Source organism: Lonchura striata, chromosome Z, assembly GCF_046129695.1.
Source record: "Lonchura striata isolate bLonStr1 chromosome Z, bLonStr1.mat, whole genome shotgun sequence".
NCBI classification, from domain to species: domain Eukaryota; kingdom Metazoa; phylum Chordata; class Aves; order Passeriformes; family Estrildidae; genus Lonchura; species Lonchura striata.
The window spans coordinates 26,893,058-26,917,637 of NC_134642.1; the positions used below are offsets into that span (position 1 = coordinate 26,893,058).

Genomic DNA, 24,580 nt, shown 5'->3' on the forward strand with positions numbered 1-24,580 from the left:
AGTAAATTTGAGGTGAAGAGCTGAAGTCTTCCTTACTAAGCATGTCATGAAGGTATCTTCATATCAATAGAATATCTCAGTGATTAAATTTGCCACTTGAAAGCAAAGATACAAAAACAAAGGCACAGCAGGCTATGACCTCAAGTGGAGATGAATATTCCTGTAATACATACTTAATAAAAGGAAAATAGCCATATAAAGATTCAGAGAAATCAACTGGTCAGTAAAATACCATGCATATCTTCTGATTTCTTATTCAGCAGAGGTCACAAAGACATACTCATTTCTGAGAACTCGAATCCTAGAGACTGAAAAATCATGGTTACTGAGAAATTTGTTAACCAAATCTTTATTTCCTGAAGTCTTCTCTTTATGTGCATCGTAAGATTGGCAGGTAACAAAATCTTTTCAATTAACTTAAAAATCAAGCAATACTTCCAAATGTATTAATCTTCAATCAGCAAAGACATTGATTTCTGTTTTAGGCGGCATGAATCATTGAAGACATTGTTCTTTTGTCTGGCATCTTAATTATGCTCCATAGTAGATCCTGGAGAATCCTTTCACCTGAAAGTCTGTTTTCCATATCCTGAATCACAGATGACTGACCTACATTTACAGCACTTACTGTCAAGAGACTACAAAGATTCCACGTGACCAGCTCAAAAAATTTGCTTCTAGAGACAACTCAGTCATCAGAGATCCTAAATAGAGGTAAGACTAGCTACCTTCAGCTCAACAGCTTTATGGCGGGTAATAGTCTAGATTCATCATTGTCCAAATAAAATAAATTAGAACAAAAAGAAAAATTATGTTCCACTTTGGCAAAGACTCGTTTTTCTTCCAAAAAGAACCAAATTGTTAAGTAATCCTCTCCATGCTTTGAACAAAATTCATCAAGGATGCCAAACCATAAGACTAGTGAAGTGCTTCAGACTTTTATGTTTCCATCGCTCAGATCTGAACTCTCATGTCCCTTAGGGTGGGAAGTAGGAGGGAAGGGAATTTCTGTAGTTCAACTTCTCTCTGTTTTGAAATAACATATTATGACATATGTAATCTAATTTATACAGTAAGTTTCTTGACAGACTTACTGGCCCTACTCATTCCACAAAATAAACCAAACAACACAACAAAAGCCTCCAAAATACCCTGAGCTTAAGCCTTTTCTTCTCTTTCATCTTCTCACTGCAGAAATACAGCTCTTTGAAAGTCCAGTCACCTTGACTTTTTAGATATATTTTCTTAATAAGTCTGAGCATTATCATAGAGAAGAAAAAATTAAGAATCTTCCTGTATCTTCAGAGGATGACTAAGAGCTCACAAATTGCTTTACTCAATAAAATGAATGACAGAAGAGTAATTTAGTTTCATCAGTTAGTTTATATGGCATAAAAGAATGCTCTTAGAATGCTCTTCCCTTGAGTAAATGATTCTTCCACAAAATTCAGCCATTTTTATATTTCCTTACTGAAGAATATCTTTGGAGGTTTTCAAATCTTTAAAGTTTGTCCACAAAGCATCTTCAATTCACTTTTCTAAGAATATTTTCAAAATTTCAAAATAAGCAAACTGGATGATATATCTTTTTTTAAAGCTCTATAATAACCTTTATCATCTGAGTAATACTCTGACAACAGCAGGAATGTATCTGTTGTTAATTGACAAAATGTAGTACTTACAGGCCTACTGAAATTCTCAACAAAATATCTGTCTTTCTACTCTATAGGGATATAAGCACAGATGTTGGAGCATCCATTAATATACTAAATATATCTTGTTTCAACTCTTTTTTTTTGTTGTTTCTGTCCTACCCAGCCTTCTAAACCTCTTTCTGTCAAGCACCTTATTTGAGGCTTATTATCATTTTCTTGATTAGCATGCCTAAACTCAACTTTCAAGCAGAGGAAATCCAATCCTTCCATGCATACTGTCTAGTAGTGGGACACTACCAACACAGTCACATTTTGTTTTCAGATACACAGCCCTGTCAACACTTTTCAAGGAGAGAAAATGAAAACAAATTGTAAGTCATAGAAGCCACACAACCACGTGAGTTCAGAGGTGATGTGTAATTTGTAGTGCCAGTAAGTGGGTATGAAAGTGTTTTGATTTGTAAGCCTGTTTCCCCAGCTATATGGGAAACTTCTGTAAGGGACATTGCTAAATATCTGTTGAAGAACCATGATCTGCCATGGTGAAGTCCGAAATTGCCATATGTAACAGAATTTTTTATTATAGTATTGGCCTATACTACTACACAATCCTAATAATCTGTTGGACAGAACACTTCTGAGTTTTTTTAACTGCATGCATACGCATGTGATACAAGCAATGATTAATACTAATCTTGTTAAAACAGCCCATATGCATAACTGCTATGCAACCTACAAGGTTAAAAATTTTATCACTTCATCCTAACACTAGCCTATCCAGACCTTAAAAGGTTTCAAAAGCTTAAAGCAAGCAAGAATTGAGCAAGCAGGGTTACAGAAGAAGATACCAATGCAAAGGGAAGAAAATAAAAAGTAAGAAATATTAACTGATGTATCCTCTTACTTTATACTTGCCCTGGTCACATCCACATAATGTGCTTTCCATTGTGTAGCTTCTTTGTACTCCTATCTCTCTCCAGACAACAACTCGTGCTGTAGATTCCTTGGACTTTTCCACTACAAAGCTGCAGCTGCCCATACAGAATGCGGGGGCAGTGTGACTCAGGATCTTGGGGAGTGCCTGCAGGACAGCAATTTGAAAAAAACAGTGATTCTTTTATTTCTCATATGGATGGAGGTGAAAAGGGACCAAGTAACCACAAACCATTATCAGAAAATTTGGTGCAGTTTGCATTAAAAAAAGAAGAAACAAACAATTCACCATCTTGAGTTTTCAAAACTCAGTGTGTTCAAGTAATAGTGTCTTCAGGCCTTTTCCTAGTTTTTAAAATCCCTTTTACAGGTTCAGTCAATAAAATTGTTAGTCATGTGAATAAGGATCAGGATACAAGAGAATTCTTCTTCAGCTGATCACCATCCCTCCTAACTCACCAAGCTAAGTTTGCTCAAATTAAGTGTACCACATACTCCACAGTATTTAATTAAACTGAAGACTGTTTCAGAAAACTCATTAACAAACATAACAAAAGCAGTATTTTAGTAACACATAAAATCAATTTGTATTCAGCAAAGCACTAGGTGCATATTTCACTTCAAGCATGTGAATCAAAGTTCAGTTCTGTTTACATGACAGTTTCAGTGAAAAGGTCATGCAAATATATATTTGACTATTGCTAAATGACTGTTCTTTCCAGTTTTTATTTGTGTCAGTTAAGACAAAACACATGACTGCTTGAAATTTATTATTTCAGTAGTAATACATAACCCATTACTGCAAGCTTGCCGAAATATTTAATTCCACCTTTTTGAAAATGAAAGGCTTTTTCCAACAGCCCTTATTGACTACTGTCTTTTGTGCACAATAGCAGTGCATGCTGAAGTGACAAAAACCCACATAAATGTGTTAGACCAGCAGACATGATTGGCATCTGGCTCAACATCCAGGCAATCACACAAGATAATCAAGAAGCCACAGATGATGTTTTTTTTGGTGAGGGACATTTAAAGAGGAAAAAAAAGTAAGAAAGCACCTGTACTCAAGGATGCATAACAAGTGTTTTAACATGCATTCACATGCTTTTGAAGTTTAACTCTGAATCTTTTGAAAAAAACACAGGGCCTGCACTCATATAGGTCACACATGTTTGCAGTTCCCATGAGGCAGCATTGGAGGTAGACACACAGAAGAAATAGCTAACACTCCAAGAAACATGTAATTCTCTAAATTTTTTACATTTTTGAAAGCTTATACAGTGCAGAGGATGTGTTTGTGCAAGTTTATTATATATACCTAATTAGGGGCACATGTCTTAACTACACTATATATGAAGGAATAAATAAAAAGGAATCTTGCGTATTTCCATATCTAAAAATAAGTATTTCTCAGAACAAGTCAGTTTCTCTTTTGCCGTGTTGCTAGAATATTGTTTGCCGTGACTCAATAACTTTTTTTTTAATCTGGTAATTACAAATGCACAGAAGCATATTTTCCATCTATTTTCTATAAAAGTATCATTAATTACAAAAAAAACCCCATAAAAGTTGATGTAAAGAACAAAAAAATAAAGCACTATAATGTTTAAAGTTTCATGTACTTTGAAATACACTCACAAACTAAAAAGAGGTGATTTTAAATAAATCTCTTTATGCTATAGAGTCATTATTTGCATAGGACAGGATCAGGAAACTATTTGAAAAGGATGTTCCAAAGCCATGCCAAATAAAAGGTATAAATGTCAAACTCACCCTGTAAGCAGGGTCTTCCATCAGGTCACAAGAGGCAGCATTAACATTTGTATGCCACATTGTCTCTTTGATGCTGCAGCCATACATAAATACATTCTTTTTACGAGAATGACCATGATAATCACAGTAGACCTATAATAAATCATTTGGCAAAATAAACTCAAGGCATATGGAATTAAAAATTTAAGAAAGTAATAGAAAGACCCTTTTTTTTATTTGTACTGTTAAATGTTCCAAAGAACTAGGCAACACAATCCTTTGTATAATTAACTCGCATTAAGACAAAAAGTGTGTGATTCATCTAAGGAAGGTTTAACTTTCTAGCCTAACTAATGTAACAGATTTACAGCTACAGGTTTGCAGAAGACCAGTTGTCCAAGTCAAATTCAAGTGTGACATGGTTTACAAGACCATATCAAAATGTTTAATTTATAAACTAGCTACATAGACAAAGTTAAAATTATTCAGAATTGCTTACACACACATACTTACCAAAGGCAAACGTTTTATAGCAGCCAGATATTGCAGTAACCCTTTAGCATGGTAAATAGTGGGATGCAGATCTGGATTTGGATTTTGCCACTGTCTGTTTAAATCTTCTCCACTTAAAGAGCAACGGTGGCTATTGTGGGGGGGTGGAAAAACGCATGATGTAGTCTGTATTATCATACTTTTAAATAAGCCTCCCCCCCACCTCAAGTTTTCCTCATCAACATTGCTTCTTTGGAAGGAGTCTGGCAAGAAACAAACTTCAATTTTCTAACATGCCAAATAATAGAAATGCTTGGGATGTTTTAAGCTATGCTACAGAAAATCTAAAAATAAATTAGAAGTAGCCTCTTAGGTGAAGCCAACTGTAATATTACTTATTTGCTGTTGAAACTGAAGACTTGCAATTCTATCCAAATTCTAGCTCAAAATCAGTAATTTCATACATATGGTATCTTTACAATTTTGGTGTGTTCTGTAATTTAGAGACTAATGTCAACTAGAAATCTAATGCTTGAAATGTGAAGTTGTTAGGAGACAAGGAGCTGTGAGAAACACAAGGACAAGAAAACCTGAAACAACTGAGGAAACAAACAGATCATCTCTGTATTCAGTCAGCTATCAGCAAGAACTTTTAAACTTGCAGGATTTCATGATCATGCAGTCATCTTCACATTTGTCTTTAGACTGTGTCTGCTGGGACAGCCTTCTTAATGGTCCCTGTACCCTGAATTATTTAATTACATGTATTCTAGTATACACATTTTTTTGCATATATAAAGACAAGGTTCTACTGAAATCTGTAGTTAGTTTTACTTTTGTTATTTTGTTCACAAAACCTTTTAAAATAGTACCTATAGTAGATGAATAGAAACTGTAGCTTCACCATAGCAAAATTTCCATTTCACATGAATTCCCTGCAACCAAGTAAATGTAGAGTGCTCAATGTTTACTTATAACAGTTCCAACAAGTTCTGAAATACCCCTTAAACTTATTAAGAAAAGTGTAGCAATTGAAATAACTACTATTAATAACTTCAGTCAAACCAGGATACACTATTACCCTTTCTCTTGCACACCTATCAACTTCCACAATTTAAAAAAATTATGTAAAAGGCATTCTCAAATATACGGCACTTTCTTTTTTCATGTAGATCATGAACTTGTTTAGTTATTCCTAAATGCAGGTGTGGTCTCATATAACACTCTTACACAAATCCAAGACAGAGAGACAATTAAAATTTCATGTCAAATCACATAGGGATGATTATCACCCATGAAAAGCTGGAAATATTTTTGTAAAACTTAAATTTGTGAAGGAATGTAATTGCCTTTTAAGAAGACAAAAATTCTAGCAATATTTCAAGTGTCAATTGCTTTTTTATCACATTACGTATTGCATTTGTACCATTGCCCGATTAGTTTAGATTATTTATTTTTAAATATTGATGCAAAGAATTAGAGTACAGGTTAAATATTTGTGAATAAATATATGCTTACTTTCCATTGATGACACCATCTGGATTGAGCATGGGAATAATTTTGAAAATGTAAGATTCCCGTAAACTCTGCGCATTTGGATTATTGCTCATAAGGTATTCCAGTGTTCCCTTCATAACCCAGCTTGCATTAGTCTCTCCAGGATGCACACGAGCAGAGAGGAATATATAAGGACGATTCCCTAAAAGAGATACCCATAGAAATTGCAAAACATGATTTAAGCTAAATAAACAGTTCATTGATTGGAAAAAGAGCCAATAGTCCACTGCATTTATATCTATGCAAAAAACATAAGTTGAGTATTACTGAGTATTGGTATTATTGATAGAGCTGGCCACAACATTTTTGAAAGGACTGCTAATTACAGAACTATAACAATGGAGCTTTAAATTTAATCAGACAATTACACAATTTGAGCTGGCAGTTATGATTCAACTTTCATGACTTTTTCCCCAGTAGGCGAACAAACTGAGGTGGACAAACAAACCAGGAAATGGCAAAAGTTCACTTCAAAAATTCACTTCAAATCACAGTAGCTAGATGTTAGCTTTATGAAAGATTTTTTGACAAGCTAATAACCTCAGCATTTTAAGAAAAAAGTCATCCAGTATTCTTTTCCAAGAAGTGCTGTCTGCAAAATGTAATGTACAAACCTAGGAGCAAAAATTTAAAATACATTAATAGATTAATGTATATTACATTAATATACATTAATATATTAATTAATATATAAAGATATAAATATCTTTGTTTCACTACCAAATAAGTATTAAATACAAAACAAGTCCTGAATACTGATGCCTCTAAGTGTCACAAAATTCATTAATTAACCTTATTTTACATTGCTATTTTTACACTGCACAGTGGTTAAGACTAAATTTTTTCCACAAATACCTAGTTTTACATTATTTTCAGTTGATGAGAAAGAAGAGTTATACTTACTGAACTGACAGATATGTTCATAGTAATTGGACTCTGGCATGGCTGTAATAGTGACTAATGGACAGCTGTTGCCAGCTAGCGTCTCACAGAGAACATCTTGCCGAAAATATATCTGTTGAGGATTGTGCATAGATTCCAGCTTCCTAAGATGCATCTTCATACCAAAAATAATGAAAAAATGCTTCAAATTCTTTGCAGTAACATATGACAGCATATTTCAAATGTACTATTTAACATATCTTTCTTTTAGATGTTCTAAATAATGTTCAAATTTCCAGGATAATTGTGACCATGAAATACCATCTTCTACATCTCTGACCAACTGAATAATTCTCTTTACAGAGACTGGTTTTCTAACTGCTTTGAGAAAGAGGAAGGAAAAGAGGATAAATTATTGTACACAGATGGTACTATAGGGGTATGTAGAAGGTAAGAACCTCTGCTTCATTAAGGTTATCTGATCAGGGACCTTTTTGCAAGAAGAGGTAATAAGTAAAGAACGAATCAATACATGGGAACAGAGAGCCGAGATGTAACAACGGCAACCATAGCAAAGACTAAAAAGTCACCAGTCTCTCTTTGAACAGGCCATTAAGAACCTACAGACAAAGACTGAGAGAGAGTCACCTGATAAACAAGGAGGAGCCTGAGAGTCACCTGGTAAACAAACAGAACAGGATAATTTGGGACATTCAAGAGGGGGGTGTGGTACCATACAAAACTCAAGCACCCGATTCCTACAGTATGCCCTTAGCCATCTCTGCACAGCCTTACTCTCTACCCTGTGCATCCAAGTGCTGTGTGGACTAGTACAACTAAAAGGACAGGTCTAAGTCAATTTGGGGTCAACAGTCTGGAATGCACAAGGGTCTCAGCATAAGTAGTTGGAAAAGCCAACCTATTGGGACCATCTCTATGGGTACCACAGGCTGTGTCCCAAGTCTCAGCTACTGATGGAATTAAAGCAGACTCCAGCAGCTGGAGTTGTAAGCACTCTTCACTCCTAAACAGGGGTGCCAGCAAAGAACTAAACAGTGGTGTCAGCAAAGAAGCAAGGGGACGTCTCACTGCCAGTGACTGCAATGGGTAAAGGTGCTGGTATACAACCACTGAGGCAAGGACAGTGTGTCCATCAAAACATATCTGGTGGGACAATAAGGGTTGAGCTTCTCAGTGACAACACCTGAAGCAGGAACAAGACCATGTGCCTGGTAACAGCTGCTAGGGATTGGGGTGGGGAGGGAGTGGGCAAGCATATGCATCTTCCCTGCAGTGGTGTATGGGGGGGCACATGTGAAACTTACTACTAAACTTCATGGTAAGCTACCCAGACATTATGGGCCCCAGGTCAAGGGAGGGGTATCTAGCAGGCAGACATGCTGGCATCTGGGCAGAGGCACAACTGCAGAGTGCCTCTGAGATAAGTGTGCAAGCACACACATCTGTTGGCTAGTGAGCATCAGGCTGGACTAGACTGCAAACTGGACGCCTGCACAGCAGGTAAGAGAGACCTGGGATTGAGGCAGGGCTATGGCACAGATGGGCCATGCCAGTGTTCCACAAACATACTTCTGATTCTAGAGAGTGGGCTGGCTTGTACTCTTACTATTGAACAGCAATTCACACCAACTGCAGAGAAGGATGGGGTATCTGTACCTGTTATGCAAGTAGTGTTACACAGGGGTGTGCCTTGTCTGTGTAGCCTTGTCTGTGCCAGTCCATGTAGCCAACCCTGCCAGGCAGGAGTGGGCACACATGTGTGCATAAGTCTCTCTCTCTGGGATATATACTCAGACTTGCTAGTGAATATATAAGCAAACAGGAAAGCAGGAGCTAAGTCAATCAGCCTGGGACAGAGACCCCCAGGTACATTGATTGGCCTCCAACAGCTGGGCAGGAGGAACCTCCAGGACCAGGAGCTGCTGGAAGCAGCAGTTGCTTATAACATCCCTTAACAGGTACTTCTTGCAAAAGCTGGCATAGTTTAATGAAAAGCTGCATTTAAAGCTGCTATACACTGGGCACTGAGTCCTCTGCTTTGTTTTTATTGCTGTGATAGAGGCATACAAGAGACATTCTAGCCAAATGAATTTTGGTTAGTATTAAAAGTTTCAGAAGACTTCTTTAGACAATTCATAAACCTAAAAAGATCTCTAATTATCTTAGTTACACCAGCTTTAGTTATCAGAAAGTATATGTAGAACAGGATACAAGTAATTTAACTCAAACACAAACACTCCATCAAATTAGCACTGCTTCCAGTCAATTATTACAGAATCACAGAATGCATAAAGTTGAACAGCACAAAAGTGGGCCATCTGGTCCAACCCCTCATAAGAAGCAGGGCCATCTTATAGTACATTGCACAGGATTCTGTCCAGGCAATGCTTGAATTCCGCAGGGATGGAGATTCCCAAACTCTCTTTGCAATCTGTTCCAGGGCTTGGTCATCTGCATGGAAAGAAGCTTCTTCACACGTTCATGTGGAAATTCCTGTGCATCAGTTTGTGCCAGTTCCCTCTTGTCCTAGTTCTTAACACCACCAAACAGAGCCTGGCTCCATCCTCTCGACACACCTCCTTTAATACTTCCAGATATTGATGAGGTCCCCTCTCAGTCATGTCTGCTTGAGATCTTTCCTCATAAGAGAGATGCTCCAGTCACATAATCATTTTTGTGATACCCAAGAAACCCATCAATTTTATTTTTCCCAGGACTGTTCATTAGAACAACCCATACATTTTGTCAATCTGAATACTAATTTTATGAAAAGTCTCCCTTGAAAGGAGCATTTTGAACTTCATAAAAAGAAACAAAATTTATTCAGTCACAAATGCAATATATTATACTAATATTATAAATAGTCATTTATATAACAGATACAGCTTCTCACCTTTAAAGTTGAGTAAGTATATGGATAATGATAAGCAAAGTAGCATACGTCATCTTTGTGCTGGAAAGTCACTGTGAATGTAATTGTGTAATAGGATTTCCCTTTCTGGCCCCCAGCAGCAATTGAACTTCTTGAAAAGTGATTCCTAAATCAAAAAATTAAGGTAATACACATATTAGATTATTTCTATATTGTTGATTATTTCTAACACCCATTCTAATGGCCGGAAGGATTTTTAGTGATTGTATTTCTCTTCAATATACATACAGGTTAAATACAGGTTCCCACCAGCTTTAAAGATACTTTATTGTAACAGTGATACACACATTCATTTGCATTGATAAAAGGTGAGCAAACAGAAACAAGCAACAAAATAAAACAAACAAAAACAAAGCAGAGTTACCAACCAAGAAGGATTATATATCGATATGCTGCACCATCTGATCCTGTGTTTTAGAATTCCTCTACAATAATTCCACCACAGATTACAGAAGGTTCATCACAAGGACCATGAGACCAGTATTACTGGAAGTTACTAACAGGATTTCAAGTAAGCATGCATGTATATATTCTCTTAAAAGCTTCCCAGAAACAGTGTCCAATTTCTAAGAAAAGTATAAAATATTAACAGCTCAAATAGCAGTAGTCAGCTTACAAAATGAAATCCTGTATATTTGTATCACATATATTACTCTCTGTAGTAACTCAGAAAAAAAACTTTTCACAACAGAGTAACATAGAACTATCAAATGCAGACAAAAGAACTTCTGCTCAAAGACTGTACCTCTCATTAACCTTCAGTGTAAGATTTTCTGTACGTTTGGTTTGTGCATATACTTACTTGTAGTAACAAATATCTGTCCCAACACGAATCCAACACGGTTGAGAACGTAGTGCTTCCTGAACAGAATACATGAGGGGCTGCATACCTGAAAGAAGAAATGCATGTCACTTTAATGTTTACCATTAAACACAAACATATCAGCAATAATGGACCACATCAACACTTACATACAAGTCTACAAATTACCTCTACTTAATCACTCACTATCAGAGTGCATTTTTCATGAATGTCTGGGTATTGTACTGTGTGCTTTTTAAACCAGATGACAAAAGATTGTTGATTTTCAGAAAATAACAAATAAAGAAAAGAGTAGGACTTATGGAAGACCAAAATGGAATGTTTAAATGAAAGCTGAGGTTTGCATGAATGGTTGATTACAAGCAGTCCTCAGTTCCACTCCATCCAACTCACACTACAAAAAGGCTTCACAGAGTACACAAAAAGTTGATACTATCATCCATTCATGTAAATAACTGAAAAATAACTGATGTTTCAGTAACTCTTTAAAGTCTGGGTTTTTTTGATAGTATACTTACATTGAATATTTGATATGAAGTCAGAGGAGAAAAAATACATAGTAATTGAGTATAATTTATTTATTAGATTTTTAACCAACCACATTGACTGATTCAATCAGTGCATTAAAAAAATAAAAAGAAATTATTAAGTATGCACAACATTAAAAAAAATCTGAACTCACTGATGAAGATTACTATGTAACTTAAAAGCATCTTATTACTGGTCAAACTACCTAATATTCTGTAATTTTATCAATGTGAATGAAAGTATATAACAAAGGAGAATACAATATTATTCAGTAACAAAAGTTTGAAGCTAAAGGTGGGAGGAGGAATTTTTTCCTTCTTAAAGGACAAATTTTAGAATATACAGCAGGAAAAAAACAGTTTTAAGTTGAGTGACATACACACTCCCAGACAAAAGGAAGAAAGGTATTTTCAGCCATTTGTAAACGTTTGAGTGAGGCACACACTGCAAACACTACTTACTAGAGACAGAGATGTTCACTTATGAACCCCAGTATTTCAAAGTAGACTTATTTTTCCTTACCATCAATAAGACAAAACTGTTTTGGAATGTCTCCACTTACATTCACATCTACCCCTACGTAGAAATGGATTAATGATGACAACAGTTGCTCTTCTTGATCTGAGTGAATCAACAGGTTTTGTTGTTGTCTTCCCCTGCCCAATGGTCCTAAGACAACTGTAATTGCAGTTACCAGTAAATTTCTTCTGCTTTGGCCTCACAAAACTTCAGTTTAAAAATTGACAGCCCTTGGTTTAAGACGCATTTCTTCTTTTTAACTATGGCTACCAAAATATTTTCTAGCAATACTATTAAAATAAAAAATTTAAACTGACAATACAAATACTGCTAATCCTGTGGAGGAGGGAAGGGAACAGCTGAGTTGACTATCACAGGTATTTTTTACATATTTCTTCTCAAAGGAAGGGAAACATATCTTACCGTAGTTGAACTGACTGTTTGACTTTTCACAGTTGATGATGTTAAACCGGTAACTAGTGCCAGTTTTCATTCCACTGACTTCAAAGTAGAACCATTGATGATAATGATTGCTATTTATATCTGAGTTCAGAATTAGATCATACTCATTTCTGAAAATTAACCAAAACATATCAATGATTGTAAGAAGCAGAAATAAAAAGCCTAAACCATGAAAAGGAGAGTTAAAATATCTTACTTTCTGATCTGAATAACTTTGCGCAGGTTTCCAGATTCAAATTTGGAATTAAACTTCAAAACATCTGCCTCCTCTGGTACAGAACAACTATGAGCAGAAAAAGGGACCAAAATTAATAAGACAAACTTAGCTAAACCAAACAGCTTTATTTTAGTCCTCCTTTACCAATTCAGAAACTAGTTTTTTCCTTCCTCCAAATACTAGATAGCCTATATAGTAGAAGCACTGCTATGTCAAATCAAACTGAGTATGAAATCTGCTGTAAATATTATGAGTCACATCACAGAAAAAGTATAACTGGCTTAGAGTATTACTTGAATATTGTTTACAGAAAGGTAAAAACTTACCTCAAATTATCAAGGTCATACACAACTCTATCTATAATGTCATTTTGATAAATCAGCCTTTCAATATCTTGACAGATTTTTGTCCTGAAAAAGAAAAGCAGAGTTCTCACTTAAATTGTCACTTACTGTTTCCAATCACAAAATAGGAATTGCCTCATACAGGAAAACTAATGAAGTTGACATAAAGACAGTGGTACAGTTCAGACAGACCTCAGCTTCACCCCCACTTATGTGAGCAAAGTCAAGGTGTATTTAAGTTTAAACACCTGCATTCACAGCTTCCTGAATCCAATATTTGTATGTGAGGGAACTGAGTTTTCATGCACACAACTCACTGGGTTTTATCTGAAGGAAAAATATGCAGTTTCATACTTTATAACAGAAGCAGAAATTACTCAAACATTACTTATGTTAATGCTTTAATACATGACAACACTTGATAATATTAGTAACTTAAATTAATCCTACCATAACCAAAATTAAAGAGTTTTAGGGAGTAGGTTGTACAGTGAGTGTGTTAGTGAACTAGCTCTTCACCTCTGGAGATCTAGGTTCATTTATTGACTATGTAACAAATAAGAAAGAATTATGTGATGTCAGCCAAATGTCAGGTGTGTGCTTATCCAGATCATAAAACCATTGCACAACTGGCAGTATCTAGGTCCTGGCTTGGAAAAGTAAGAATGTGTTGCAGTTCAAGAATGAAATATAGTGGCAGAGCTGTGTGGAAAAGCTTGCACAGCACCTGCAATAAGAAGAAAAGGAGGTAGATTAACAATGAAGAATACAGAAACACAATGGTAAAGTACATTTACTGGAAATTCTCAATTGAATTAAAATAAATACTCTCAACAAATGAGAAGAAGAAGGTAAGTGCACAACTCTAGCACATTGTATTAAATTGAAATTAACTGAAAGAGAAAAGAAGTCACAAGTTCGAATTCAATTTACAATATTGTGACAAGGCTGACTCACCAGAATGAATCTGAATTAGTTCAGCTCAGGACAGAATCACATATTTTTGACCTTATACTTGATCTTAGAAAACTCATTCAATCTTGGCATGTCTCAGCTCTAAAATGCCATAGCACTTCCTAATATCACAGGAGTTTTGCCAAGAAAAAATCCACCAATGAAAATCTATAATAAGTATTTTATAAATAATAACATCATTTAAATACCATTATAATAACCAGTGTAGATGAAAGCAAAGGAAAAATAGATGCTCATGTGAAGCAGTAGCAGTCATTTTCACGTTTTCACGTTCCAAAACATAGAGATAAAATATTTAAAGAAAATTAAAGGAAAAAGAAATCTAGGACCAACACTCTTGATATAAGCCCTGTGCTTAGAGATTACTCCTTTGTGGATCCTGATGATTAGAAAACACTAAAGTGTACAGGAAAAAAACCCCAACCCAACTAAATTTTAAAGGAATAGAAATATCCAAATTTATAGGGTGTTTTATTATATAATAATTTTATTCCTAAAAAGATAGAGTAGTATAAAATACTTCAGCTATGATAAATTTAATTTATCCTAGCAATAATATATTGGTGAGATATTTGGTGATAATTAATTACATGCTACTAAATTTAAAAGAGAAAGAAAAAGTGCTCCAAAGCACAAATTTAAAAATGTTTAATCTGGCACATTGCAAGACTAAAGAAACCCCCAAATCCTACATTGTTCTAATAAAAATAAGAAGAAAATCCACACAAATACCCCACACAATATTTTCTCACATTACATGGATGGATTAAAGCAACTATTTATTTTCTAAGTAAAACTTACCCAATAAGCAGTAACTAAGTGCTTACATGACAGAGAACATAAATCACACTGAATGTCAAGAGTTAGGACACAGCTTTGCAAAAGACTTTAAAGCTGTTCCATGCCCCCATCCAAACAATTTTTACAATCCACTATAAGTATGAAATCATGAAAATATTATCCCATTTTTAAAAAATTTCTGAGAAGATTTTTATATTGCAGTAACAAGACCAAGTCGTTTGTAGGAAATGGAATTCTTAAAACAGTGTTCCTTTAAAATGCGATGCTGGATTTTTGATTCAAGTTTCTGGTATTTCATTCTTGTTCCCAAAAAACCTCAAAAAGTTACTTTCAACATAAACAATACAATAAAAACAGAACATTTCAAGCTAGATTATACCCTAAAATTATCTTCATGGTCAGCCTTATGTATAAATCGTACAAGATTTATTTTTCCAATGCTTTATATCTAACAACGAGCACTGGAAAGACAAATTGTATCTGACTTCACTCAATTTTTTTATTCAGAGAAATTCAGAATTATTAATTACTATGAAAACATACATAAGGATTTGCAAGATTTGGTTAAATGCAGTTCTTGATTCCTGACTCAAGACTATCTCCCTTCTAAATCAGCTGAATATGTCTAAGAAATAACCTGCTAGGATAGATTCTCCTCTTTCAATACTGAACAATATGTTCATTATGTCATTAGAGTGTTCCAGCACTTGTCATTTCGCTACAAAGATCACTTTTTCATTACTTGTGTCAAACAGCTGAAGGATTTTCATTCAACCTAAAGACACTTAATCTATTAATAATTTTAATATCTAAATATAAATACAAAGAAACTCATTAAGTTGGTTATAGTTATCAATATAAAGGTGAAGGTATTTGGTCTCATAATTAGGCAAGTGGTGAGGTCTCATAGCTCTACATGTTCTGTTAATGTGCTCACATATTGTCTTTACAGTAACTCACTATGTAATATTAGCCAGTTCTTATACCACTTCTGTAAATTATTCTGAAGAATCTCATCATTCTTCGTCATCTTCTATTATCTCTCAATGAAGACATAAAAGAGTGTGTTAATGTTTTTGTAATATATCATTTTGCAGGACCTAACATAAAGTGCATCCTACGCATTTGTTAACTATAAATTCTCTTATACTGTGAACACTAAAGCCAAACACTTCAGTGTAATAATTTTTTAACTTTTTCCACTATGTTTCCCTGAAAGACAGATTTTTAGTTCAGCAGAGAAAAGAGGTAAAGAATCTTTTAATAATTAACTGTCCTATCTTTGCTAAGACCTGAAAGGAACATTCAGATAAGGATTTTTTAGTTTGGTTGGTGGTGGGTTTTGTAGGTTGGTTTGTTATTTTGCAAACTACAGGATTTACTGGGAAAATGATGGGGAGACAGAAAGGGAGAATATAAACTAAATTTCATTTTTAGAAATTGAATTCCAGAATTAGCAATTACAGAATCAGACTGTGTTCCTCTTTACGACTCAGTACTGATCAATGTATACTCACCTACCTTCATACTGCATGTCACTGGCAACCATTATAGATGCCCAAGTAAGCAGCTATTGTGATTAACAATTGCTTGTTAATCACAGCCATAGTTAATGTTGGGTGGGACCTCTGGAGATCATCAGGTTAATCTCATCCTAAACACTGTTTCTCAAAGGAATGAAAACAACAACAAAAAAAGGAGTATGGTAACTCACCTCTGCACCCCATATCTCCTTTCCAGAATAGGTTCCTTAAATGGGGGTGGAATATGGCCAAAATAATCTGGATAGGCCACTTCTGAGTATTCCGGAATAGACTTTGTGTTCTTCACCATTTCAAGATAAAGATCACAGTCATGAACTGGTGATACATCAGAAACTTGAAGCATGGTATGCTCTCCTGATGAACTAGATCTAGAATCTTCCTCCTCCTCTGAATCCACTCCAGTGCAGCAGAGTTTTCCCAGCTGGACAGATGATCCTTCAAAAAGACTACCTCCACAGGGTGAAACATGCTCACAGGGTTTACTACAAGCAAGTGTGCTATTGTTAGCTTTACTTTCCTTCTTTACTACACACCCTGTACCATAATATTGATCATTTTTTGCACTATTCTGGAGACTGATTCTGTCCAAGCCTTTCACAATTTCTTGGCTTAGACATTGGCACGATGGAAGCATGTTTCTTTGATCATTTTGCTGATGTAAATTACTGCCTTTCATGTTCTCTTTCTTTGGTAGTTCCAGAAACACTGGCCTTCTATTGTATTCCTCTGTCAATAAAGGATTGCACTCCTTTAAAGCAACTCCTTTTGCTGATGTGCTTATTTCAGTAGAGTGCTCCTCACTGGCTGTAGGAACAACAATAGGTCCACTCAAATTTGCATCAGGTACAAAAAACTTTGGTTCCTTGGAAACTAAGTCCCATTCCTTAAAAAACAAAGGTGAAAAAAGAATTTAAAATATTATTAACAAAAAACAAACAAACAAAAAAACCCAAAAAAACACAAAACAAAAAACCCCAAAAACAACAACAAAAAAACAGTTCCCAAGTTTCATGTATATGACACACTTGTCTTTCCTTGTTTTAAATGAAATTTAAAAGGTGACAGCTGCTATAAGGCATCAGAGCAATGAAGTTTGTCTTTTGCATCAGAACAACGAGTTTGTCTTTTACAAGAAGGCCTTAAAGCAATAACAAGCAGTTAATTAAAAACAAAGTATAAAGTCAATGTAATTACCTACCTATTTTAACTACCTATTTTAAGTAGGTGCACAGCATTAAAGAAGATGCCTAATACAATTAAGCGTTCTCAGAAATCTCATATTCTTCTTCACTATTTTACTTGCTGCTGTATACAATTAATCAGACATCAGAAAACAGTTTTCCTTTATATCTACCCAGTGTACCCCTTTCTCAGTAAGAGTGAAGCAACCATTACACCTAACCAAATAATTTATGATAAAGTAGTCCCATATGTAGGTCCAGAACTGCAGACCCCCGATTCTTGGCTAGAGGAACTATCCACCCAAAAAAGAACATCAAAGTATATTCCAGAGTCAACCTGACATGGCCAGAAATGTCCTGAGAACAATATACTTTACCTGAAAGTTTTCTGAAAGTTCTGGGAAAAATTGCTCATACATTTTCAGTTCTTCTATGGGTCTTCCCAATTCCTGTCTAGGTTTCAGTTTATTGATATCAGTCTCAATATCTTCATTCTGAAAGATCACCAGAACAAATTAATCTTGCATCCAAAATTAATGAACTCCTGCACATTAATCTGAAACATTCACCTTTACTCCTGATACAGCCATGCTTTAAAAGATAAAATACCACTATTTCAAAAGTAGCTGAACTGCAGCCTTCACCATGAAGATTTAGACTGCTCAGTATTCTTAGTAGGCCTACATCTCCATTACAACAGCAATATTACAAACATCTCAATTTTCTTGCTTTCATCCAATCTTATTATACACAGATATCAGATTTTACATGAAATCCGTGCCTATTCCCAGCACAGAACTTGGAATGTGAAGACTTCACCTGATTGAAGTGACAAAGCAATACTGCTTCTATAGAAGATACTTCCTCCATCAGGGCTCATGAGATCCTTGAATATAATATGTTTTTCCAGTTCATGGATAGACAATTCTATTAACTCCTAAATACACATAATACAAAAATATAGAATAAGGCAGCTCTGACTAAATACCCATCCATGTCCCAGCTGGCAGCTAGAGAAAGGAGAATACCTTTCCTAAGTGGGACAACAGTTTAAGGTATGATGTCTACCTCTATAGCTGGCTGAACTTCAGCTACCTTCCTGAAATACTGATCTAGTCAATCCCAATCCAGAATGCTGGAAAAATGTTAGAGCAGCTCCTACATATGGACCAGTTTATGTGAGAAAAGAAGGCTGAGAAAAGTACAAGCTGGGAAAAGAACACTGCTAAAGGAGTGGTTCTGTTCTGTGGTTCTGTTCCACTGCACTCCAGATACATCACATGTGAAGCCATCAAATATTGACAAAAATTCTGAAGCAATCTGAACAAGAATGGTTGACATTTTCAAGTAGCACCCACCTTCTTTAAGTTTCTGAAGATTTTTTAATTTTAGAAATTGCCCTGAAAACCTCCTCAAACTGCTTCTAACACTTAAAATTGTGCTTATATACCAGATTCAAGCAACTTTAATAAAAAAATGCTATATGTGACTTTGCCAATTAATTTTGTCTCTACCAACCTTAAAACATTGGTCCTTGTCATCATCAATTTCAGTTTCAATTTCTGATTCTGTTTCAGCATCATCGTTATCATCACTTTCATCTACGACATCATCCACTACGATACAAAAAGGTTTTGTAAGGCAGATTATACATTTAATCCAGTTATACATGCTCAAAGATTTTCGATGCTTCATGTTTTTCTTTTTCACGTACTCCTTGAAAAAAATGTGAAAACCAACTAGTAAACTAGTGCTGGAGGGTTTTGTTAAGTTTTCTCTGTTTTCCATGCAGAAAATTTGCTGATTGTCATTAAAAGGCTCATTTAGTGGTTTACAAATTATGCTGATTTTCTAGTGTACTCAGAATGACTACATGTACTGCTTTTACAATACTATCTATACAAGATTGTACTTTTAATAAACCCAGACCTCTACCCACCCCCTAACATTCTATATGTCTTTTAATATAGAACTTCTTCCTTTTAAAGCACTATGTATCCTATTTCCTTTAGGTTTTTCACTCCTTTTTATAACAGGTAACAAAACTATTAAAAAATCATATCATTAGTTCACTTTAGTAAACTAAGACATTTCTAAACAGGTACTATACAGTACCAATTTACTGTATTAAGCAGAGACTTAGTTTCTCTGGGTTTTGAAACACACTTCTAAATCTATTTCTACTTTGAAAACAAAACATAAACAATCTTTGAATTACTGGAGTCTGACCCACATGAACCCCAAAAGGATAGCTTACTTTCAGACTATAGATCACATTTTGTTTCAGGAGATATCATGAATAAAAGATATTAATAAGATGACTTTGACCCTTCATTTCAGATTAACTTTCTGAGAGCAACTTCATTAGTTGCTTACCAGGTCTGAAGCTGTTTCACTTTATTGGAATATGTATTAATCACCTGAAAATAATGAAAGGTGTTCACAATGGGATGAATCAATTTTCTACAAAGAACCATATAAATGCTTTGCAGTACAGTGTTTTCTAAGAAACTGCAACAGTCCAAGAAAGCAGCTCTACTTTCTTATCATGCTAATGAAGGAATAACCACAATAACATATAAAAGCCAGTTCTTCAAATGGCAAACATTAATCTAAACTCATCACATCCTAATTTATCAAAGTAACAAAAAGAAAGGAAGGGATACAAGCTCCTGTTAGACAGGACGTACACTACAACACATTCCACATAGGAGAATGTATATGCTATATGAGTTGAAAGGAGATACCATTTAAGTTTGAATACAGCCTGTTCTTTACACTTCAGTTTTGTGAACATCATCTTTTAGACCTTGTTCCTCTTTTATTTTCTAACCACATATGTCTGGACAAAATTTCTATCAGGAAAGTGCAATTGATTCCACTTTCTTCAAGACAAAATTAAGACATACTCAAAGTACTACAAAATCACATACCATCAGGAGGCAAATTGTACAGCTGAGCCACAGGACCACTGGCAGGAATAACTGGGAGTTGGAAATGGAAAGCACTTTTAATAGTTGGTAAAGGAAGACGATTTTTGGGAAAACATTTTCTCATTATCAGGCTGGATATATTGACGAGAGGATCAAGAGTTCTTACTGCAAGGCACTCCTGTTAACAGGAAAATAAAGAAAAGTATTTCTCAAATTGAAAGTCAAACTACATTTATATAATATTTACAAAAAAATTTGTTCATGTCTTCTTTGAAGGACAGAAAAACTTCTAGCAACTCAAATTCACCTTATTTAAAAATCCAAACTTCCCCATAGAAAGACATTTTCACCCCCTCTTTTTAAAAACTAAGTTCAACCACCCCTCACAGAGATAGCCATATCAAAATAACAGCCAATACAAATTTAATTCTATGCTCTTTCAATGTTTCAATGGGGTACAGAATATCATCCTTATTCCCATAATCAGGAATGACCATGGATCTCATAAAAGAAATATGACAAACTTGAGGTCATAGCTAAAAAGGCAAAAACAACAACATAAAAAAACCCTATCAGGATACTTACCTGTGAAGTGTTGTAAAGAATTTTCATCCCATTAGCATCAAGAAATGCTTTTCTTCCCAGTTTGATATTTGTAACACTTTTAATGCACTGTAACACTCCTTTACGTATCAGCATGTATCTGTGTCGACTATCATGACGGTGCCAATCAACATAAATCGTTATAAGCACCTGCACATATCCTCTGTCTACTGCTCTCCTGGCATTTGTTTCTTTGCAAAAAAAGTTATAAAAAAAGAAAATTAAAATTGCCCAGTGACTTCAATATTATTTTCAAATTTTACTTTCAATATTTAGATTATTCTTTTTATCCAAGTAACAGAATTGTTTCAGTTTCAGTAGTATTTTAGCCACCCTTAGCAGTGTTTTACATCAACCTAAACAGAAATGACTGGAAAACTAAGACCAGTAGCTTAAACCTCATTCTTGGAACATTTAATGTAATTTTCATGGTTTATTAGAAGAATAGCATGCATTACACTTAAAAGGCAATTTTAAGATGCTGTCACCCAGTAAATTAAAAACCAAAAATATTTCTACAAAGCATATCTATCACTATCTACACACACTGTCCAGATACAAGATTTGAAACAAACTTCACTTCAATCCATATAGTTTTACAAATATCACTCAAATTTCATAAGCTAAAAGTATTTCTACCCCAAATACTGGGGAATCAGTACGACAGCTGACATACATATATACTAGACTAATGTTATTATGAAAATACTTTAATTATATAAAGTATATGAAGGTACAAGTTAAAACCACTATGGAGAAGACATCCCTAAATAAATGAACAAGACCTCCTGCTTTAAAGACATACCTTTTAAATACCTCATTTTCCTCCCCAGTGTTAAAGTTTAACTGCCAATTTATAAAATGGAATACTGACAATAATTTGGAAATATTTCTTTCCCTAAACTTCCCAAGAAGAAATTGCAAAATTCATAAATACACAAACCTGTAAGACCAAGGTAACACACTGAATAAACATGAATAAATTCAGCATCCTGTGATAAGTCAGTACAGAAATTTCTCACCATTTGTTTGAAATGGTTTTCTGCAAATCTCATCACATCTCGATTCTTTTACAGCCCCACTAAAACCACTATGACTGCTATTGCTTTAACACAACTCTTTAGAGAAAATGATTTTTTAATTCCTTGCTAGTTACAATGTTGATTCAAAATCTGAAAAGATGACATTGCGAAGATCAATTGCTGCTGGCTGAGACAGTCCATATCTGGAAACACACCATTGGTTTTATTACCTTTAATTCCACTTAATGAGCATCACTGACAGATTTGTTATTGGGACCCAAGTCCTAATTATTCAGGAAGGTACTGAGGAATACCTGTATGTTCCCTAGGCATCCAACAGATATTTTCAGATGTATGTGTAAAAAAGATGAACAGGAGTTAAGCTATAGACATCTATTACTGAATGGCTGAGGTGAGTGAAGGTAAAAAGGTATTTGTCCACCTTGGACCTAGATCAGTTCTGCAGAAGTAGTCCAGCCTTTCTGCTGGTGAAACACTAACCAAGTATTAAACATTCATGTATATACAACATAAATAAAGCATCAGAAACTGCAGATGAAACTTATTTCTAGATTTCCTAGCCTTATTTTTGTTTTGGCCACCAACTTAATGTTTAGTTTTACTCTGTCCATACATACACACCCCCCCATTATAGCTCAAGTAGACATTTTCTTGTAATCAAACACTTACTTGATTTTAGCAATGCAGCAAGTGTGTCTAAAGCAACCCTGTCAACATAACAAGAAAAGTCAAAAGAGCAACCAACCAGTAAGCTTAATCTACAACACTGTAAAACTATACAAATTATTTACTGCTTACAGACTTATAAAGAGTCTAACTGCATGATTTCCTGGTTGCACTGTAGCACAGACTTCACTTTCATATTGCTAAAAGATCATGTATTTGAAGTCTGATGACAAAACTTAAAAATATCAATGCAACATCTATACAAACTTCCCACTTTCCACTGTGACAATGTAATGTTTATGACTGACACTCACTGGTTGTGATATTGTGAAATTCATGTCTTTGTTAGCAGTAGAACAAGTACTTCCACAAAGTAAAGGACATTATTAAAGAAAACTGTAAGTCAATAACAGCAGGCAGTATATGAATATATTAAGAAGAAATGCCCATCAATCTGTACTACAACACAAGATGGCCAGCATGAGATTTTTCTTGTACCCAAAGATCTTCCCTCAATTCAACTATGCAACTGCAAAATGTATATACTTATTTTTCACATCTTTGTGAAGATCTTAAACCATAAACAAGGATATAATGATTAGTCACATCATAGAATAGCACGTTCATATGTGGAATTTTAGCTGAGCATTAAAGGAACAGGATCTGTTTTTTGAACACTACTCCTGTGATCACATAACACTATTTCTTTTTTAACAAAGTTAGAATATGCACAATATGAGATTAATACTTTGCTAATCAGATGAAAACTTTAGTTTTCCACTGGTATGTACTTCAAAAAGGTGGAGTATATAAAGAAAGGATTATTCAGTTACATCCACTTGGGTATTTTTTAACCATACATTCACCCAAAAAACCCAATCCAAATAAAAAAAAAACAAACCAAACAAAAAAGCCTGAAATGTACAAACACCACCAGAGTGGGAATCTAAAGTCAACATTTTCACTTACACGTTGAATTTTAATTTTTTTAACATAATAGCCTACAAGACAGTAATTGCTAAGGCTTTCTATTCTGTTTTATGTTCTTCCTCCAGATGTCTATTTGTTTTGCAGAAAAATGGAAAAAAAATTCTATTATCAAGCAAAAGAGACAGTGTCACATTAAAAGCACAAAGCAGATAATTGAATAAGGTGAACTGGAAGAGGCACACAAGGATCATCAAGTCCAACTCATGGCCTTGCACAGCACCACTCCCAAGAGTCACATCCTGTGCCTGAGAGCATTGTCTAAATGCTCTTGAACTATGTCAGGCTTGGTGTTGTAGAAACAAACTGAAAAATGATGGGATTGTCTTGATCTGCTTGTTATGATTTGGAGTTAACCACTGTACAGTTTCCATGCAGGAATATTAGAGATAAAAAATAATGTATATTATTTTACGAGTACTGCAAATACACATTCAAGTGTTTTGTCTTACTCTACTGGGAAAAAATAAATTCTCTCATATTTGTGATACTCCTTCCCATCACCCTTCACTTTAATCTTCAAATATTAATTGCATTTGATTTCTCCAATACGGTTTTTCTTTTACAAGTAAGTTTTGAAAAAACATACAAGGTTTTACCATATAGTATATCAATGAAATCTTACTTACTTCATAAGGCTAGTATTCCTTTTACTAAAAGGGCCAATAATCTTAAACATCAGTTCTACTACTCCATTCTTTCCCAGAGATACTGCATTTACAGCTGGAAG

The 24,580-nt window shown here is 34.8% G+C and overlaps 1 protein-coding gene across 9 annotated transcripts in view; it reads right to left on the bottom strand.

Moving 5' to 3' along the window:
- AGTPBP1 (ATP/GTP binding carboxypeptidase 1) overlaps nucleotides 1-24,580 on the bottom strand; it is a 70,959-nt gene that overhangs the window by 17,342 nt on the left and 29,037 nt on the right. For all 9 annotated transcript variants that reach the window (XR_002465735.2, XM_077790049.1, XM_021534422.3 and 6 more), the window contains 17 exons: nucleotides 24,480-24,573; nucleotides 22,867-22,904; nucleotides 21,137-21,345; nucleotides 20,552-20,729; nucleotides 19,137-19,234; nucleotides 17,996-18,112; nucleotides 16,608-17,320; nucleotides 13,100-13,183; nucleotides 12,753-12,839; nucleotides 12,518-12,666; nucleotides 11,027-11,114; nucleotides 10,186-10,330; nucleotides 7,293-7,446; nucleotides 6,351-6,531; nucleotides 4,854-4,983; nucleotides 4,362-4,493; nucleotides 2,560-2,736 (listed from right to left, as the gene is read on the bottom strand). Coding sequence is in view for 8 of the 9 variants with exons in the window: in XM_077790049.1 (XP_077646175.1) it covers nucleotides 2,560-2,736; nucleotides 4,362-4,493; nucleotides 4,854-4,983; nucleotides 6,351-6,531; nucleotides 7,293-7,446; nucleotides 10,186-10,330; nucleotides 11,027-11,114; nucleotides 12,518-12,666; nucleotides 12,753-12,839; nucleotides 13,100-13,183; nucleotides 16,608-17,320; nucleotides 17,996-18,112; nucleotides 19,137-19,234; nucleotides 20,552-20,729; nucleotides 21,137-21,345; nucleotides 22,867-22,904; nucleotides 24,480-24,573 (2,774 nt within the window). In the remaining variant the exon portion in view is untranslated. The remainder of the gene's footprint in view (nucleotides 1-2,559; nucleotides 2,737-4,361; nucleotides 4,494-4,853; nucleotides 4,984-6,350; nucleotides 6,532-7,292; nucleotides 7,447-10,185; nucleotides 10,331-11,026; nucleotides 11,115-12,517; nucleotides 12,667-12,752; nucleotides 12,840-13,099; nucleotides 13,184-16,607; nucleotides 17,321-17,995; nucleotides 18,113-19,136; nucleotides 19,235-20,551; nucleotides 20,730-21,136; nucleotides 21,346-22,866; nucleotides 22,905-24,479; nucleotides 24,574-24,580) is intronic.